Source organism: Talpa europaea (genome assembly GCF_964194135.1).
Source record: "Talpa europaea genome assembly, chromosome: 1".
NCBI lineage: Eukaryota > Metazoa > Chordata > Mammalia > Eulipotyphla > Talpidae > Talpa > Talpa europaea.
This window is the reverse complement of record NC_140073.1, coordinates 124487062-124508934: the sequence shown is the minus strand read 5'-3', so window position 1 is coordinate 124508934 and position 21873 is coordinate 124487062. Positions and strand designations below refer to the sequence as shown.

General features: G+C 37.0%; 1 protein-coding gene across 1 annotated transcript in view; it reads left to right on the top strand.

Annotated features, from left to right (window-relative positions):
* TMEFF2 (transmembrane protein with EGF like and two follistatin like domains 2) overlaps positions 1 to 21873 on the top strand; it is a gene marked incomplete at both ends in the record, with an annotated part of 232698 nt that overhangs the window by 123525 nt on the left and 87300 nt on the right. Inside the window, one exon of the mRNA XM_084255730.1 lies at positions 5676 to 5772. Coding sequence (XP_084111856.1) covers positions 5676 to 5772 — 97 coding nt within the window. The remainder of the gene's footprint in view (positions 1 to 5675; positions 5773 to 21873) is intronic.

The window sequence follows — 21873 nt, the reverse complement described above, 5'->3', positions numbered from 1 at the left end:
TACAGGCCAGAGGCGTGGGGGGTGAGAGGATTCACCAGATAGAGAGTGGGGAACAGAGCAGGCAGATTGACCAAAGTACACTGCTGAGGGGAGCAGCAGACGAATCAAGAGTGGTCTACTGTGCCATATAGTTTGTCCACTAGCTGGCCGGGAGTCGAACTCATGCTGCTGTGGCTGTGAATAGCTTCATAGGTTGCATCTTAACCCTTGCACCACCAGGGAGGCCCCTATTTGATTCATCTTTAAAAAAAAAAAAAAAAAAAGACAGAAAAGTACAGAGGAAAACATAAACATTGACCTAATAGGAATCAAACACCAATTAACTACATTAATTTAACTGGCCTATGTAATACAGATTAAATGAAGAATATTCAGGCTGAATATAAAAGCAAACTCCAACTACATGTTGTATACAAGAAATAGTTTAAACATAAGTAACAAACAGGTTGAAGTAAAAGGACAGAAGCAATAAGCAAAAAAAAAAAAAAAAAAAAACCTTATCATGGTTATATGAATCTCAGAATAAATTAGACTCTAAGATGAATAATATTAACAGAGATTAAAGAGATATTTTGTGTTGATAAAAAGGTCACTATTCAAGGATATAAAAAACTACTAAATGTTTGTATACCTAATATCAAAGTTCTCAAATACATTAGCAAACAAAATAACATAACAAAAGAGAACTCGAGACAATGGTACTGTCACTGATAGAGATGTTTTCACTAATAGAGCCATTAAAAAAAAATCAGTTGATTTATGGATGATTGGAACAATACTAGCCACCAATTTAAAATAATTAACATTTATAGAAAATCAACAAAATATTTCAGCTTCTAAGATTCATATGAAATATTCAGAAGATATTCTGGGCTATAAAATGTTTCAATAAATTTCAAAAGATTTAAACAAAACATATAGCATTTAAGATAAATAAAAGGGCTCTACCTTTGAAGGTCCTCAAATTTTTGAAGTTAAAAAACACTGTGAAATAATCATTGCATCAGAGAAGAAATCACAAGATGTTTTCAGTTGCTCTTCCCTCACTCCTGAAATTTTCTTCCATTATTTGCTGAAACCTAGGTATCTAGACACCAAAAGGAATAGGTGTTTTACTTCACAACTCAAAATAAAAGACTTAAAATGCAAATGCATGTTTAAATTAATATTTTTGAATAAATGAATTTTATTCTTGATTAATCAGTGAATGAATGCAAATAATTAAGCACTAGTTCTTCCCATTTTTGATAATGTAGGAAGAACAGAAAAGAAACAATCCAATTCAACACACATCTACTGAGCATCTACTGTTTGCTAAATCAGTGGTTTTTCACTTTTGTGTCTGTGACCTTTAGAACAAACTGAAATAGACAACCTAACCCTATGTGAATGTACATGTATATAACCAAATCAGTGTTATAAAATTAAACCTGTGATTCCTAAGTAAATACTCTCTTTATTTTCTATTCTAGAGTCTTCTGCTTAGTGTTTATGAAAAATGATGGCAGTAACCCATTAGCTCTGTTTCACTCCCCACTCATAAACTGTGATTTGTGGCCTGAAAAACACAGTGTTATCCTTACTGCTCCACATGTGGCCTGCAAACCAGCAGCATCCATGAGTGGGGACTTAAAAATAAAGAAAATACAGAACCTGCCTCAGCACATACCTCAAACCATCGAACGAGAATCTACATTTTAGCAAAACCTCTGGGTGTCCCTTACATGCTTTATTGGTTTTTTTTTCTTTTTAGTTTTTGTAATTCTTTTTTCCCTTTATTGAGGTGACATCAGTTAACAACACTGTATATGATTTACAGAACTAGGATCATACCTCCTCAGATGTATGTATGTCATCACACCACACCCACCTCCAAAACATCCATAGTCCTTTACCATAGACCACTGGGCCCTCTCCCTGCCTTGTTCCCACCTCCAATTTCCCTGCCCCTCTGTTTGCCTCAATTCTTCAGTCATATTTCTAATTTCTTTTTGTGCTAATGATAGTTTCTTTCACTGTTCAAAAGCTTTCTAATTTGATATAGTTCCATTTGTTTTGTTTTGGGTTTTTTTTGTTTGTTTGTTTGTTTTGCTTTGCTTTTGTTTCCCTTGCCATTGAAGTCTCCAAAGACATTCCTGAAATCAATGTGTTGGACTGTTTTGTCTATTTTCTGCTATGTATTTCATGGTTTCAGATCCTACATCCAAGTCGTTGATTCATTTGGAATTAATTTTTGTGTACAGTGTGAGAAAGTGGTCTAGTTTCATTCTTTGGCCTATGGCTATCCAATTTTCACAACACCGTTTGTTGAGTAGACTTTCTTTTTGACTATGTGATGATCTGTGTGTCCATTTTTATCTCAATATCATAATGTTTTAATTACTATAACTTTGTAGTATACTTAGAAGACTGGGAGTATTGATCCTTCATTCTTCCTTTTTGTTGGGTTTGCTTTGGCTAGTGTGGTGCCATACAAATTTCAGTAATGTTTGCTCTATTTCCCTAAAGAATAGCTTTGGAATTTTCATAGGGATTTTGTTAAATCTGTGTGTTGCCTTGGGCAAGATGACCTTTTTGACAATATTCATTCTTATAATCCATGAGCAAGGAATATCTTTCCATTCCTTGTATCTTCTTACATTTCTTAAGTGACTAATAATCTTTCATTACATAGATCTTTCACCTATTTTATCAATTTCTAGGCACTTAACACTTTCTGATGGCATTGAAAATGGGGCTGTTTCCTTGATTTCTTTCTCTTCTATTTTGTAGTTAGCATATAGTAACCCAACAAGTTTGATTTTGTAACCTGCCAATTTACTTTTAGAATTACTACTATTAGTTCGGCTGAGTTAGCACAGTCCATCCCTTGGATTACTTTCAGTAGATCCCTTACCGAAGGTCTCTCCTGTGAAAGAAAATAGGGCTGCCCCAAGGTGGCTATAACTGTTCATTAGGACCTTCCCTTTACGTTAGCAGGTTTCCTGAGTGATGGGAAGTTTTAGCCTGGAAGTTGCTAATCTTGCTAACACTAAAAGGCTCTCTCCCATTAGCAGTTTCTGTGTTGCATTAATAATAAGAAAGTAATAAAGAGACCGACCTCAGCTGTTCAGTCTCCCCTGAGGTGAGGCCCCAGCTTCCTTCTTATCCCGTTGGTCCACTCTAATGGTCTTGTCTGTATTAAAGTAATAGAGTACATAATAAGTGCTGTCTATTTTATCGGAGTCTAAAATTCCTTCTTTCTGGGAATGCACACCTTTTTTTAAAACCTCCAAATTTATAACCATATCATCAATACTTTTGCATTTGAAGCTGATCTGTTTAATTCATAAGGGTTTCTTTAATGTAAGTGCAAATCTTCAAGCACAGGAAGAAAGGTTTGCTTTAGGGAAAAAAAAAAAAATCTCTCTACCTTTCCTGGAAGAACTATAAAACAGAAAAACAGAGAACTTGCTTAGGACATGCCTTCTTGTCCTTTTTAGGGTTTTTTTTTTTAATTTTTTTTATTTATAGAGGCATGTTTTATTTATTTGTTTGTTTGTTTGTTTGTTTTGTTTATACATGCACTGGGTACAGTCAGAAGCGCGGGAGGGTGAGAGAATTCACCAGAGCCAGAGCGGGGAGCAGAGCAGGCAGAAGGACCGAAGTACACTGCTGAGGGGAGCAGCGGGCGGCAGGAGAGGTCTGCGCGCCATGTGGGACCCTCCTCCGTGGCCGGGGAGCAGCCGGGGATCGAACCGGCGCCGCAGAGGCCGCGGGCAGCTTCGCAACCCAGCGCTCAACCGCTGCACCACCAGGGAGGCCCCTTTTTAGGGTTTTTTTTGGTTGTTGTTTTTTTTGTTTTTTTTTTTTTGTTTTGGTAAATCAAACTAATTATCTGTGCAACATAAAGAAAATCAGTGAATAAAGACATTTGGTTTTGTAAATATCCAAAAAGTCTCTTGGGAATAAAGAGGAAATGATGAGAAAATTTATTTTGAAACAAGACAAGTAAGATAGGATTTGTTAGGTTGAGGGTGCATTTTAATTGTGTTTTTCATGAAAATGTTATTAATAAAATAAAGATAGAAGCCAATACCATACTTAATTGTTCATGTTCTTTTTCTGTTGAAAAGGCATACCCTTTTGCAAAAGTGCACTTTTTAGAGATCATTTTTATTTAAACATCCGTTTTTAAGACTATGATCTGCCCATAGAATATGATTATCTATGTTATGAGAAAGTTGTTGTAATTTTTCACCTACAAATGAAGCTATTTTTGCTTTCAACTACATTTTTTCCCCACTGTGTAAATAGTAATCCATCATCTCACAAGTTTTACTCAGATTTTCATTCCTTGAGCTCAAAACACAAAAGAGTTTTTCTTGATTTCACTATTTTGTCCTGATTTTTAAAGATTAATTTTATAATTAGACTACATACTGCATATTTTATACTTATAATTTATGGAGGGAAGGACTAATATAAATAATAATCATCAGTGACAATATATATTTTTCAAATGAAATGTATATTTTTAACCCTTACAGAGGAAATCACTATGGTGCACTCTGTGAAATATTTAAAATTGAAGAAATTAATGTAAAAGCTAAAAGTTATTTTATAAAAACTTATGAGCAACATATTTTTCCTTTTAATTAATGAGAATATTGAGAAGAAAAGAAGACATATTTAGTAAGTCAAGGGTGGCTCATAAAAGATTTCTTTTTTTTTTAAGATTAATTTATGCTAATGTAAGGTCAGGAAGAACACAGTGCAGGTTTTCTGATCCAGCAGACCAGGTAAAGGAGGAGTCAGAGTCCTCAGTGGTTTTGCAGGTTTTTATTGGGATTACCAGGTACACAGCAGGCAGGGGCGCTGGGGAGCCGGTAGGCTGGCAGGCCTCCCAGCCCCCAGCAGGTCTTCACTCTGGGCTCTCTGGCCTTCTCTCGGCTTCTGCTTCTTTTGCTTCTCTCTCGGCTTCTGCTGGAGTCCCCGTGACACCGCCCTTAAAAGACCAGTCGAATCCCATCTACCTAGGCCCACACCCTACTCCAGGTGCCCGCCATCAGGCATGCATTCAGGACCGCAAGGATCCATCATCTATCCTGATGGCGGGAGGGCAGAAAAGCCTGACATTTTTCCTTACCCTACAGCATACAAGAGTTGGGGTTCAGGCCAGAGATGTGGGGGGTGAGAGGAGTCACCAGAGACATAGTGGGGAACAGAACAGGCAAATTGACCAAAGTACACTGCTGAGGGGAGCAGTGGACAAGTCAGGAGAGGTCTGCTGCACCATGTGGGTTGCTCCCTAGCCAGCTGGGGGGTCGAACTTATGCTGCAGAGGCTGCAGATTGCTTCACAGGTTGCATCTTAACCCCTTGCGCCACCAGGGAAGCCCTCATAAAAAAATTCTTTAAGTGTGAAATCTTATGGATTAAAAAATATCTTTAGGAATGAGAAAATGCTTTGTTGTTTTATTTACTTGTTAAAAGCAAAATGTTCACTACGTATCAGCACGTTATTGTTATAGTTCCTTCAATTTAGAGAAGAAAGAAGTTTCAATGACATTATTATGTAACCCCAAGGGCAAATAGGCCCACTATACAGTAGCAGTGTGAATATAGAATTGTTCTAGTCATTGGTATTATACACACTCATCTTTTTTTTTTTGTTTAAATTTTTTCTGTCCACAGTCCATGAAGGATCAGGAGAAACCAGTCAAAAGGAGACATCCACCTGTGACATCTGCCAGTTTGGTGCAGAATGTGATGAAGATGCCGAGGATGTCTGGTAATAGACCATTTCTATTTTCTTAAACAAATAGTGGCAGTACTTAATTTATCGTAACTCCATCAACTATTTACTTAAAGAAGACAATTTAGCATTTTAAAGTCTATTTCCTAAGGGCAAAGGGAATTGGGACTATAACAATACCAAGGAATTACTGAAGCTGAATTAAGAATTGGGTCAGGCAGGCAGCTTCCTATTACTTCCGAAGGTCCGTTAAGATACACTGAGATCCTTCAATATTGCCAATGTTAAGAGATGGAGAGAAAAATCATATCTACTAGAACATCTCTCAAGAACAATAATCTAGAAACAATGAACAGTTAGTGCTTTCTAAAATGGTGCATCTGGGTAGCTGCAGAGATTTTAGTTGAAGATATGCACGTGTGCACACGAACCTGAGCTGGGAAGATGGTCGGGCAGAGTGATATCTGAGCTGCTCTCTGGGGTCAACTTCTCTTTTCAGTCAAGCAATATTCATCTTCTATAAAGATATGCTGAACAAATAATAAATTAAATCTGGTACTTTAAAAGGGTTCCAGAATGGAACTTTTGATGGTATTCAAAGTATCACTGTGTCTTGATGAGACCCAAATTGAACACACAAATTTAGAGTCTGGTTCTTGTGGATTGGTATTGGAAAGGACAATCAGGCAATCTATTTCTCTGTCTCTGTCTCTCTCCCTCTCCCTCTCTCTCTCTGCACACACACACACACACACACACACACACACACTTTCCCTTCATAGGACTGGGGCCAGGTTTAAAACAGCTTTTGGGGCCTCCCCGGGGGTGCAGCGGTTGAGCGCTGGGTTGCGAAACTGCCCGCGGCCTCTGCAGCACCGGTTCGATCCCCAGCTGCTCCCAGGCCACCAGAGGAGGGTCCAACATGGCGCGCAGACCTCTCCTGCCGCCCGCTGCTCCCCTCAGCAGTTGGTCCTTCTGCCTGCTCTGCTCCCTGCTCTGGCTCTGACGAATTCTCTCACCCTCCCGCGCTTCTGACTATACCCAGTGCTTGTATAAATAAATAAATAAATCTTAAAAAATAAAAAATAAAAAAAACAGCTTTTGAATGCAGATTAAGTTGAGGATTGCAACTGAGAAAACTCAGTTACTTAGGGTAAAGTGGCAAGGTATTTGCAGGTGAACATTGCCATTGAGTAAAAAAAAGCAGCTGTCAGTAGTCTCCACACCTGTCAAACATGTCTAACTAAGGAGCTAAGTCAGGGCATCTGTGCACTGGTTTGACCACCTTGAGGTATGCAAACTTATGTTTTCTTACATCTTCATTACTGATGAATTATGGTTCCCAAACATGGCTGATCATCAGAATTACTGTGGGAATTTTTTTAAGCACATCAATACTTTACTGATGTAATGAGTCAAATTTTCTGAGAAGTGAGACTTAAATTTTTACTTATTTAAAACTCTCCAAATGATTATGAACATACCGCTCTAAAATAATAAAAGATTCAATACCCCTCCTCTCTAAATGGTTTAGGGCTCTTTATGGTCTGAGTCATTTTATATTAAGCCACACTGATAGGAATTAAATTATCTCATTTTTAATGTTTGTTGGTGACTACATCTGTAGTGCAGCATTGTTTTAAAGCTGTTAATTATCTGGCTGTCAATTATACTTTAAAAAATTCAGATGTGTCCTTAATTTTTTTCTTCAGAATTTTTATTGTAGTTTCTCATTTCTTTAGTGATTATCTTTAAGTGACATAGTTCTACTTTAAAGTGCCAAGGTTTAAGAAATGAGATAATGGTGTAACTAAAAATTGCTGGTTATTTACTATGGGCTTGGTCCTTTTTATGCAGTTTTTCTCAATTATCTTCAAAATAACACCAGGAGTAGATTCCACTATTATTTCACTTCACAATAAGGAAAACGGTGTTTTGAAGTATTTAAGTGGTGAGGCCAAGATAGAAATATGAGGTGAAAATAACTAAAGGATATTAGCATAACAACTCAACCAAAGATGCAATTGAAATAATAATTATTTCTTGTCATGTCTGGAATAATAAGATGGACAGATTGCAGACAGCTTATATCCAGTGACTCAAGACCAGTAGGGTTGGATCTGGTAGCAGGGAGATGGTTGCAGCAGGCAATGGGATAATATCCAAGAAAACAGTGTCACTCTGGTATTCTAGCAAAATTTCAGTATGGTACAAAGGCAGGCCGTATCAGTGAGATGAGTAGTGTTAGTGGCATCAGAAAGATTCAGCTATAGGTTGTAGTGCAAATGGAATTCAGAAAAAAGAATTCAGTTACACAAGCAGGGGACAAGGTAAAGAGCAAAGCAGAATCTCAGTAATCAAGGAATTGGGGATCTATCAGGAGAAAGAACCAGGGACTGAAATGTGAAAGACTGGATAGACATCCACTTACCACAACTAGTATAGGCAGCCAAGTCTTGGTTACAAGGACCTGAGACAAGTGTCTAGATCTGGGAAATAAATTACAAGGTTAGAATGAAACTAGCAGCAAGGCTGACTGGACGCTGAATCAGTTAGCTATTGGCTAGGACTTCATGAATGCCTTCCCTAGAGACAAGATTAGTTCCAAAATTCAGAATAAGGCTGAACCTCCAGATGGGGCTAAGTGGCCATAGCTGTGAAGATTAGAGGGCTACAGGGGGCAGGGAGCCAAGAAGATCATTATACTTTCCAGGCAACAACGAAAAGTTGTTAGCGTTTAAATAAAATGTACTTAAAATGTTCAATGTAAGCAATAAAGAGTATTGCTAAAATGATAAGCAAATTGATTTTCATTTATATAAATACCTTTCTATGTTAACATATTGTATTTAGTTATGGCCATGCAGGGCAGATTGGAAACAGTTAAAGGACACAAGAATAAAATAATAAATAAAATTAAATAGGCATGGAAAGAAAGAGGTTATAAAGCAAGATAGAAAGCAAAAGGGGAGTGATACAACGCCAGTACCAGTCAGCTGAGTCAGGGGAGCCTCAATGTGCTGTTGATTTTGGATGAAACCACAACCGGATCCTCTTGGAAACATACTGCAGGTGCTCTGTGACAACGAAGAGTATAATTCAGTGTTTTGCTTTATTTTTTCCTTTAACACTAGCAAATCTACACTTTTATACATAAGAATTTTCTCTACCGGGCCTCCCCTGGTGGCACAGCAGTTGAGAGCTGGGCTGCGAGGCTGCCCGCAGCCTCTGCAGTGCGGGTTCGATCCCTGGCCACCGGTGAGGGTCCCGCATGGTGCCGCGGACCTCTCCCGCATGGTCCCCTTGCTCCCCTCAGCAGTGTGTTTCGTTGGTCTGCCTTTTCTGTTCCCCACTCTGGCTCTGGTGAATTCTCTCACCCTCCCACGCTTCTGACTGTACCCAGTGCTTGTATAGATAAATAAATAAATCTTTGGGGGAAAAAACAAAAAAAAGAATTTCCTCTACTTTGTATTATGAAGTAATAGGATGTGAATTCATACCACTGAGAAATAACATGACTGTTGTGTCTACAATATTAAAACGAGATGAAAAATTAATTCTTGATATTTCTTTAACCATGGCCTTAGAAATACCTTACATTTTACCAGGAGGATTAAGTCTAGTTATTCAAAGTTACTTAGGTTACTTTCTAGGTGAAGATTAATCTTTGTTAAAATTAAAAAGCCAGAAAACAATCAACTGACTTTGTTTATACAGATGAAGTTTTTGAGTTAGGAAGCACATTATTCTGGACAAGAGGAAGAAAAAATTAGATGGAAGGATGAGGGGTAGGGAGAGGAAAGGAAAAGAAGAAAAAATATGAAGACATGACATAGATAAACCTTGACGCTAATGACACATTTGAATGCCTTTATTTTGAGCAAATGAATAGTTTGTAAGTCTTTACTTAAGTTCTATGATTTCATTACAAGGATATTCTTTGGCCTTTTTCTTCTTCTTATGAAGGCAGTAGAAATTAGAAAATGGTCAAGTTTTCTCAGTAGGATAAGAAGACCATTGCTACAAAAGATTCCTCAGGTAGGAAGGGATTAAGATTTCAAAAGAGAGAATTAAGAGTCCACATGGTAAGTGGCTCACACCCCAGATACATGCACTCACATATTGAGTATTTAGGATGGACTTCAAAGAAATTGGCACTCCTGCGCAAAGGGTGAGTCTGCTCATGGGAAAGGGGTTAAAAGGAGAAGAAAAGAAGGATTTAAAAGATTGTTTTTCTTCATATCAACACTGAAAAAAGTCAAAACTAATATATTTATACATCAAAGAGAATCTCAAATACACCCTGACAAATATAATTTATAAAGAAAAAGAATGGCTTATAAATAAGTCAAACATAATAAAATTGACTCATTGCAAAGTAATAAAGCCCTGTCTGATAGCACTGGGGATACCAACTTATGATTTCAACAAATATTTCTGATACTTGGTTGGTTTTTAGAAACAGTTTTATATCCCCTTAATTATCTCACCTGATAAATTATTTCAGTAAGTCCAAAGTAGGTCAGTAATAACTCTTTGCACTGGGAACAACTCCTAAGAAGTAATTAGCCTAGAACTTTCTGTTGGTCCTGTCAGTCAGAAGTAGTTCAGAGCCCTGGGGTTGATACTTGATTTAATATAAGAAAAAAAAAAGTTGATAATTCAACCTGATCACAGGAATGACTGGGTATGAAGTTGGCTTCGTGCCTAACATTTCCAGGATATCAGAATAGATCAAGGCAGGGAGCACAGGTGTAAGAGCAGATGTGGCTCGGTGACAAACGACAGAAAGGGACAACTTAAATTATAGTGTGTCTTTGCTTCATACATATGCTTTGGAGCTCCTATTTTCATCTTAATTTTGTTTTTTTTTAATTATTCTCTGTATTAGCAAATCCTCTTGGCTTAAATGCTATTAATTTCTCTGAAGTCATTCATTTTGCCTTTGAAAACATGGATGTCTTCCAGTTTTAGTGCACAGTATCTTTGTGCTTTTGACTGCAATGGTAAGAAAGGAGGAAAACAAAATAGCTGCAGTAAAACAAGTTCAGAGGAGAAAGTGAATGAACATCTTTTTTTCTTCATATATTTCATTGATATTTTGTAACTGAAACAGGGTGTGGAATTTGGCATTCTGTTTGTGTCTCTTACAAAGGCAGTTTAGTTTGAAGTCTTTAACATCTTGTTACTTTGATCTGAGAAGGCTCCTTGTCACTAGGAAGACTGTGTTGCTGGCACCATTCCCACCTTTAATGCATCTTGGACTGTGGAGAATCATGAATATTTAAAGTGAGGCAATGGCCGTGGATGATCCTTGGCACTAGATTTCGCCATATATACGAGCAAATTAGACATTAGGTCCTGCTGACTTTAGTACGTTTAGGTTATATGTTTGATAGAAAAAATTAAGACACCTCTGAGGAAAATACAGAAAATGATATCCTTTAAAACTACTACTAGTCGACAATTGAACATAACGATTGTATTGCAGTTGGAATATGTCCAATTGTTTCCTACTATGTAAAAAAGATCAGTCAGGGTTGTGTATAGTATGTCCAAAGAAGAGGATGCTGATTAGTCCAAAATCTTAGCACGGGGTGCATTCAGTCTCTCCCAGGTCTCCCTTTTATTGATTTCCTTTTCTCTCTATTGCCCCAGAACTGTAAATGTGGTTACCATAATTAGCACTGGCTTCTAATACAAGTTTACTCATGGAGAGAACAAAACACCTCCCACCCCACCCATACACACACAAAATAGAAAATAGGTCTGGCCTAGAAAATGTAAAGTCTTTATTGAATGACTTCATCAGAAAATCTTTTCAGTTCTATGATTCTATAGTTGGGATACTGTATCCCTCAAATTGCCTTTTCTCCCCCACCATAAAGGCAAAGGTTGTCACCTGAAAACAGCCATCGAATTTTGTTTGTATAATTGGAGTGGGGACTGAATATAAAGACGCATCTCTTTTCTTCAAGGCTTCCATTTTCCTAGAAAATTTTTCTGGAGAAAGAGGGAAATATATAGCTCCTGATTTGGGGGAGACATACTCTATCCATGTCAATAATTTCTTGTACATGTCACTGCACCACCGCCAAGTGCTCCTCCATAGTCCATTGTACCCCTCTGGTAGCCTCATTTCTATAGTCAATTTCTAAGTTTGTTATTGGTTTGGTTTAATCTGACCATTTGTTCTGTCTCTCAATATTCCACATATAAATTTGTATTTTTTTAATTTCACACAATGAAAAAAATTTAAAAGTGCAACTATAAGTGCAACTTGGTCTGTGCAATGGTCTGTGCCAACAGATGCTTTATCTACAGCCCAAATGTCCCTCTACCAATAAATTGTCAGATCTATAAACTAAATCTAAACCTACTAGCCATTACTTAGAGAGAGACAGAACAATGACATTTCAAATGAACAATAGTCAATTCCCCAAAAAAAGCACTCAAAGGAGGGCTATGGTGTGTGAAAAGTCAAACTGAAAAATAAAATTTAAAATAGACTGTGATCTTTAAAACAAATGCTTACCGGGCCTCCCTGGTGGCACAGCGGTTGAGCTCTGGGTTGCGAAGCTGCCTGCAGCCTCTGCAGCGCCAGTTCAATCCCCGGCTGCAGGGGGAGAGTCCCACATGGAGCGCAGACCTCTCCTGCCGCCTGCTGCTCCCCTCAGCAGTGTACTTTGGTCCTTCTGCCTGTTCTGCTCCCTGCTCTGGCTCAGGTGAATTCTCTCACCCTCCAGCGCTTCTGACTGTACCTAGTGCTTATGTAAATAAATAAATCTTTAAAAATAAATAAATAAATAAAAATTAAAATTAAAAAAAAAATGCTTACCTCAGGTCTTTGGTGGTACAGATCTCCTTCAAAAAGCTTTGGATTTGCATGTAACTACTGGAGAGTCTTTTGATCTTAGTAACTGTCTTAACTGTGCTATCACACAGCGATTAATGAAACTTCACTAGGGTACAATGAATACAGAGATCTGGTATAAAGTACCAAGAAATGTGGGAATAAATATTCTAAACTTTGGTTTGTTTGTTTTTTTTTTTTTAATGTATCTCCTATGGTGTAAAACATGTTACTTTCATTTTACATAAAAACAATGAAGTGCTACACAAAAGGAGAACAAGCAAACTCCTTAGAACATTGTATTCCCACCATTAACTTTACTGTTTTCATTACTTGTTGCTGTTTTACATGCTTTCTAAAAACTTAAGACTGCTCTGACAGTGGGGTATTGCCTAACTCTGAGGTTCTCTCACCAAACTCTCACTCTCAATTTCCTCTTGATTTTCTAAAAGCCTCAGCTTCCAGTGTATTCTGAGTCAGAGGTGACTGTCCCTTATATTCAGGGAATACATGCTTCATGTTTTTACATCCCAATGTAACATCCCAGTCTCAGAGCTAACAATATGAATCTCATTGCGGTTATCAAATGTGACAGAACATTCTAAAGCCTATGTTTCCTCTGTTGCATAATGTTTACAGTCATAGAGCCGCTTCATCTCTGATGATGTGAGATACACTAATATACCCCATCTTTCAAAAAGGGAAACTGAGACACAGAAAGGTTAGGCATACTGCCCATAACCAAACAGTAAGTGGAAGACTAGGATTTGCACCCTGGCAGATTGCCTCCAAAGACCATCATTTGCTGTTTTCTGATACATTTTATGACATAATTGCAGGTATGTATAGTGTACATTATATGTATATACACTCATGCCCTACATATATCTAATATATGTGAGGTATATTCAGTGTAGAAATTCACTAGTTTTTGTTGAAATAGGATATAAAAACCAAGACTTTGTGATGAAATCCACTGCTACTTATGATGCCTTTGAGTTTTCTTTGTCCCACTAGATATGTCTACCTTTATTTTTTGCAGACTGAATGGTTTGCATTTCTTTTTTCTGTAGAGGTATTGAAGCATTATCTATGGGTAATATCCTTATTATGTTTTATTTTGTGTGTACCCAACTAGGTGAGAAAGACATTAGTTTTGAGGTTGCCAAAAGAGACATATCTTTACCAAAACTTGATTATTTTGAGCTGCTTCAAATTAAATTTGCTTGTTATACAAAGATCCTATCTAAGTAGTGGCAGGTTTCAAATATTTCGATTCAGAAAAGAGACAACACAGTTTTCAGAGACTAGCCATGATAATGTTCTCCCTTCCTTTCAATTTGGTGTACCACAATTAACAATATGTCAGAGGACTGAGCTATAGGCAGAACATAGAGGAGCCCAGGAGAGCAAAGATGCTACACCATTAGCCATTTGCTAAATTAGGAGGGATTAAGCTTCAGTCTTTAGTGTCTTTGAGAATAGCTGATGGGCTCCATGCCCCTTTGTAAGTGGCAAAGGAGAATTTATTACAAATGCATGTTCTTTCTTCATGAATAGAAATTATGAGATGTGGAGAAAGAGGGAGACATCAACAAATTAAATGGCAAATAAATATGACCCATATGCCAGTGAATTTTAATCCCTATCCTAGCGGCAATACTCTTTTTGTAAAGCACTTAAAAATATGATGTCAAGTTTCTTATTTCCCAATTGAATGTACTCTTTTGATGGTGACATTAAAATGGAATTTGAGTTATAAAAGTTGTAAACACTTAGAGAGAATTTGAAAAAGATTAGAAATATAAAATCCATTAAAATGTTATCCTATAGTTCTAAGAAATCACTGTAAAATTTGAAGATCTATTTTCTTTCCATGTCTGTGTTTATGTGTGCATGCATGTGCATGTATTTTTAATGTGCATGTATTTTAATGTGCATGCATGTGCATGTATTTTTAATGAGAAAACCGTATTTTACAAATCAATAAAGCCTCTCTCTTGAAAAGTTTGCTTAACATTGATGCTGAGTTTGGAGATTGTTAGGAATGCTAAGCTAATTTACAAATAATATATTTAAATTTCAATGTAACTTATGTGGCCCAAATTCTAATTTTTCCTTCAAAATTTTTGTATTTCTCAAGACAAATGGATTTGAAGATACTATCCTAACACTGTGTTATAAAAATAATGCCAAATCCTAAATAACCTCCATGTCCATGTTAGACATTTTTCTTAGTTAACTCCAAGAGACTAGACAGTATGTGTACTGAAAACATTTCCATTGTCCGTATCCAGTGCATTCATAATAAATAACTTTCTGAGGTATAAGCATTATTTACTGAGAAACTGTCCTCCCAAAGGTGTTTCAAATTGGGTAGAAACTGTTGCTGGTCTTCAGTGATTTACTTCCAAGTAGTAATATATTGTATGTGTTGGTTCATCTGCACAGCAAATCCACAAGCCACCTAGGCAGCCCACATCAGTCTGTTGCAGACATTCCCCTACGAACAGGATGTGTAATAGCTAATACATGATCAAACAAATTGTAAACTTGTATGCAACAGCCAATAGAAAAATAAAAAGTGGAGACCTGAATATTTATTTATGTATTTATTTTTTAAGATTTATTGTATTTATACAAGAACCGGGGTACAGGCCAGATGTGCGGGAGGGTGAGAGGATTCACCAGAGACAGAGCGGGGAACAGAACAGACTTAACAAAATACACTGCTGAGGGGAGCAGCGGGCAAGACAGGAGAGGTCTGCTCGCCATGTGGGTTGCTCCGAGGTCGGCGGGAATGGAACCGGCACTGCAGAGGCTGCAGACAGCTTCACAGCCCTTCGCTCAACCGCCTGCGTCACCAGGGAAGCCCTGAATATTTATTATAGTGAAAAAAAAATAGAATAGAAATCATGGATATGAATATCTGATTTTTAGTACCCCCCCAATGCAAAATAAAATTAATCAGAAGTAGGTCCATTCATCCCTTCATCACTAGCAATGAATAAAGCATAAGAAATCAGGATGATGCACTTGTGACAGATGATCTTCTACAGGTTGTTTACCACCGCTCTTCTTGATTCATTGCAGTCTACAAAGTCTTTGACATAATAGTTTGTTCTCTAAGCTCAGCCTAAAATGAATCTTTTACAATCAGAATTATATTATCTAGGATAATAAAAATTATGCTAGAGTCTCACTAGCCATAAGTGCCTATAATCAGCAGATATTAAGATACATGTATTAAGGAAAAGTGCCCAAAAATTGGGGAAAAAGCAAAAATGAGAAATTAAAATATTAATTTCACATTCATAAAAATTAGTGATGCAATTCTGCAACAAAAATAGGTATTTACATTAATATGATATTTTAAGGCATTTAAATATAAGAAAATTATCAATTATGACAAAAAATAATTTATTTGCTTGAAGTATGTGATTTAATTTTAACTGTATTTTTCTTTCTCTGAAAAATTTGTTTATTGGGAAAAATAAAATACAATGAAACTGTTTACATCATAGTAACTTTGGATGATCAAACTTAGGGGGAAAAGAAATTATAGATTTTCATTGATCAATATCTGACAGTTTTGTGTGAAGTTACCACATGCTTAGTAATAAGGACATGTGATGGTATGTTTTATACCTGGCTTTATAACTCTTTTAAACAACTGTCTTTTATTATAATATTTATTCACGTAACATTGCATTATATTATTATATAACTTTCAGGTGTGTATCATTATAAATCAACATCTGTGTAAACTACATTAAGTTACAAAATATTTACCTTTTGAGGAGTGCATAGTATGAAAGGCAGCCAGAAGTAGAGGATAAACTTCTACCATATTAAAAGCTTAAACTTTTCATACTATTTTCTCCTCTATTGTGATCTCAAATATCTCTATGAAATAGGTAAGGCAGATCATGTTATTTTCATTAGACAGATAAATACCTGCAGCTGTGAAAATTTAAGGAATGATCAACATGCAGTAAAGAGAAAGAGCCCAAGTGATTTATGCTATTACTCCACCAAAAGCACCCAGGGGAGTTTGAAGTAGTATGCAATTGTGATTTTAATTTGCATTTTCCAGATGACTAATGATGTCAGATTTCTTTTTCTTTTTAAAGATTTATTAATTTATGCATACAAGAACTAGGGGACAGGCCAGAGGTGTGGGAGGTGAGAGGATTCACGAGAGACAGAGTGGGGAGCAGAACAGGCAGATCTATTGAAATACACTGCTGCGGGGAGCAGCGGGTGAGACAGGAGAGGTCTGCTGCGCCATGTGGGTAGCTCCCTGGCTGGGGATCAAACTCCTGCTACAGTGGCTACAGATAGCTTTGTAGGTTGCATCTTGTGCCACCAAGAAGGCCTGATGTCAGGTTTCTTTTCATGTGCTTATTGATAACTTGTGTGTTTTCTGTGAAGAAATACCTATTTGGATCCCTTTCTAGTTTTTAATTGAATATTTGTTTATTGTTTAGTTGTAAGATTTTTTTTAGGATAAATACAAGCTTCTTATTACATGTATGTGATAATACAAATCATGTCTCCATACTGTGAAGCTGTCTTTTTCAGTCTCTTGATGGTATCTTAAAATATGAAAGTTTTTTAGTCCTATGAATTCCAATATATCTAGATATTTTTGGTGTCATATATAAAAACCCAAATTCACAAAGTTATAATCCCAAATTTTATCAGGGGTTTTTAGTTTTGGCTTTTATATTTAGGTTTCTGATCCATTTTCATCAATTTTTGTGTATGGAAGGAGGAGGGGGTACAAAATCATTTTTCACATGTAGATAGCCACTTGTTCCAACACCGTTTGTTGGAAAGATTGCTCTTTATCAAATTTTCTTGTCCCCTTTGTAGAAAATCTTTATCCCTGTCTATGAGGTTTTATTTTTGAATTCTCATTCTATTCTTACATTGATATATATGTCCATCCTTGTAACAGAATTAGACTTCATTTTTTTCCACAGGTAAAATATAGGAAACAAGGATGTTGGTCTAGAACAATTTCCTAGGTTCCTTTGAATAGAAATCATCTAAGATAGGAACAGATTGCTTCGAACTGTAAAGCCCCACTTCACAAGCATCCCCAGAGGCCGTTGGCATAGTTCCTTCTTCCTTTTTGGCCTAAAATTGCCCCTAAGTCATTCTTAAATTAGAAGAGATGGTGTATTGTGTTGACATGGTAACACTTGCCACTCTGTATTTTAACTCTCATTCAGAAATTAGCAGATGTAGTTTTTCATAATGGCTAGTCATTTCTTTAAAAGCATGAAAATAGGAGGGTTTTTAAAGGATTGAATCTGCTATAGCAAAAGGTAAAAAAATATGTTGAAGCTATTTAAGTGAGAGGGAAAATTCAAGAATTGAATACTAAAGCAAAGTTGAGAAGAAAGGAAAAAGTAAGATAAAAGAAATAATTCTAGAGAAAAATCAAGTTAAGAGATGCTGGAATTGGGTCCCCCGGTGGCGCAGCGGTTGAGCGCTGGGTTGCGAAGCTGCCCGCGGCCTCTGCGGTGCCGGTTCGATCCCCGGCTGCTCCCCGGCCACTGGAGGAGGGTCCCACATGGCGCGCAGACCTCTCCTGCCGCCCGCTGCTCCCCTCAGCAGTGTACTTCGGTCCTTCTGCCTGCTCTGCTCCCCGCTCTGGCTCTGGTGAATTCTCTCACCCTCCCACGCTTCTGACTTTATCCAGTGCTTGTATTAAAAAAAAAAAAAAAAAAAAAAAAAAAGATGCTGGAATTAATCAAAAACTTGTCTCTGAGTATCCTGGAATTCAAAGTAAGGAAGAAAAAAATTCTGATAGTATAATTAGAATAGATAACTAGCTCATCAAGAAATACTTTAACCAATTCTAAACACCACAAGAATTTATACTGCCTTTAGTAAGATTTTGAATAAATTAAAAGTTAACATCTTTGATAATTAAACTTATAAATCATATAAAATGACTATGTTGTTTCTTAATAAAATGTATCAATGAGAAAGCTCTAAAGTTGTAAAATTATAACTCTGTATAAGTGATTCTTTGAAAAATTTGAATGATGACATCCAGGTTATAATATCTGTTGTCATGGTATCTGACTTGGGTTAAAACAGGAGGAACAGATGGCCAGTGGTTTTCTTAGTTGTTTTCTCTTGGTTATAGTTAGTCAGAGATTAGCCAGAACATTGAAAAAAATATGCTATGAATCTCTAGTATTATAATTTCCATGTACAGATTAAAAAAAAAAAAAACTAGGAGATATTGAGGGATAAATAATTTGTTTATGGGGTAGAGTAAGGAAGAGTGCCAGAGGTGGTATGATGATTCTAGAATAGTGTTTCTTGACCAATTTTCTGTCTTATTCTAAACCACTTATGAACAACTTGGAAATTCAATGACTTGTTTTACGATGACAAATTATCATTTCCTTACATAGGATTTTCTGTAAATATTGTTTTACTACTAATTAAGAATAAAGGCACTGTTTTCATACAAATTTGTACAAAATGGGAAAACAGTGTTCAATTTTTTATGACAAATCTCCTTGTTTTGGACATAATTTGTTAAATAATTAAAAAATAGAAATGAGAATAAAAGACAAAAATATCTAAAGCAATAGCAATATATCAAAATGTAGGGCTTAACAATTATAATTATGGGTTTAAAACTCAAAATGAGACTTTGAGATATATTCATATATATTTCATACTGTCACTGCTCCTTTTTTAACATATGCAGTCAATAAATAACTAATAATTTTATATATATTTGACTATATTTTTTTATAAAAAGTTTTGCAATGGGATTTGCAGTCCTTTATTAGTAACATCAGGCTTCTGGGAAATTTAATGTTATTATTCACCTGTTGCAACTCCCCCCCCCCAATTTTTGTTTGTCCCAAACCAAGGTACAGTTGCAATTTAAAATCTTGCACTGTGATGTTAAATGACAGGAGGAAGAAACCTTTGCATTAGGAATAAATGACACATCATAATAGAGTATATGGGTATAGTAAACCTGCATTTTTAAAAACGTGATTTAGATTAATTCTATTTGTGCTACCTATAACATTGGCTAGAAGAGTTAGTGTAGAACACTGTGCTTGTTAAAAACTAACCTGCAAAGTTACTAGTCAGGTAAACTTTCTTTTTAACAAGAAATAAGGCAATACAGTGGATACAAGTATCTTAAGTACTTAAGTATGGAGAAGGGCATTGTGTCTGCATGGTTAGGTTTTAAAGGTTTGAGAGAATAATTTTAGAACAACAATAAAGCATTAGTGAGCACTTACTTTGTGCTCTGCACTCCTCTAAGGGTTTTCTTTTTCTTCTTCTTTAGTTTATTAACTATCCAAGCATATCAAGTTAGGTACTCTTTTTACCATGCTGAAATTGAAGCACAAATGTGTTACACAATTTACCTACATGTACTTAACGATCAGGTCAAAGGCAAGATTTGAACCTAGAGGTGACACTCTTATGTTTTGTAAACCTCATGCTTCAGAAAACTTGGGGCACATGGGCCTCCCCGGTGGCGCAGAGGTTGAGCGCTGGGTTGCGAAGCTGCCCGCAGCCTCTGCAGCGCCGGTTCGATCCCCGGCTGCTCCCCGGCCACCGGAGGAGGGTCCCACATGGTGCGCAGACCTCTCCTGCTGCCCGCTGCTCCCCTCAGCAGTGTACTTTGGTCCTTCTGCCTGCTCTACTCCCCGCTCTGGCTCTGGTGAATTCTCTCGCCCTCCCATGCTTCTGACTGTACCCAGTGCATGTATAAACAAAAACGAACAAATAAATAAATAAATAAAGCATGCCTCTATTAAAAAAAAAAAAAAGAAAACTTGGGGCACAGTGGAGAACTTGCAGGACTGAGAGGAGTTTTACACATGGAGAGTAGGGAGGGACGTTTCCTTGGGGAAACAGAGAAACAAATGTTTAAGTATATAGAGAGAAGTCACCTGAACCTTCTCGTTTAATCCTTCACAACAGCACAGTGAATTAAGTATTATTTTCCTCCACTTTATACAAAGCAGGAAACTAAGTTTGGGGGTGATAGTCTGCCAAATAGATGTTGCTAAGAGGTAGTCCATGAATTCAACCTCAAATTTTTCTAATTTCAAGGTCCATGCTCGTTTTATTGCACTCTGCTAGAAGATAGATGTCAAGGAAAATTAAGGTATTAAAGAAACTGTCCTTTCAAAGGAAAGCACAACTGTGACTGAGAATGTATACAACATGTACAATCTGAAAAATACTTGTAGTTAAATGGTAGAACGCTTAATTGTCAAGTGTATTGGTTAGGATAAGTAACAACAGTAAATGCTGTAACAGATGAGTGCAAATTCTAAAGGTATCTCACACACACACTTCTTGCTCACATCACAGTTCGAGGCACGTGTTCCTAATCAGGCAGTCTTACACATTTCAGGAACCATGACTCTTTCTAGATAAAGGACCCGCCCTTCCCTAAATCATTGAGGTCCTTTTCATTGATTTAATAGAAAGCAAAAGAGAAAACAAGATCATACATGAGAGTTTCTATCAGTCACTTCCTTATAAATCCCTCTGAATGGAACATTTGTTACATAGTAAAAGTGGCATTAAAGAGAAAGAGCCCAGTGATGAAATTTGGGAAAGATTCCTGAAAGCGAGAGAGGACAGAGTCAGGGAGTGTCACAGCAGCAGAAGGTATTTTAGTTCATATACGCGATGGATCTCGCTCTGTCTCCGGGCAGTGCGGTGTCTGACACAGATGAGGTTCCTGCCTGTAAAGAGCTTACATCCTGGGGAGAGTCCTGTCCCAGCCATCCCAAGAAGAGGCAGGGGGATAGTTGATAAAGAAGTAAACAAGTAAGCAAACAACACTTTTTCAAATAACAAGTATATTAAAAAGAAAAACAGAGTTCTGAATCTCAGGGTCCTGGGAGACAGGGGTGCTAATTAGTATTGGACGTTTGAGGGAATATCTGACGGTTGCTCTTTGGGTTAAAGAGTAAGAAAGAATCTCTCCAACAAAGATCTGTGGAAACAGGCTTCAGAGTAAAAGCACAGGGCTGTGATGAACTTGATGTGCTGAAAAAAATGACAAAAGTTTAGTGTGGCCAGAAGCCAGAAAATAAGAAAGTCAGAGGTGAAATTGGAAAATGGCCTTAATCAAGAAGGGTCTAGCAAACCTTAGTGGAGAGTATAAGTAGTATTCCAAATCTGCTGTGTTAATCTAGAAGTTGTATGGCTTAGTTAGAACCATTCTCACTTCCTTCTGAAACTTCAGTAGATCACTCTAGAGT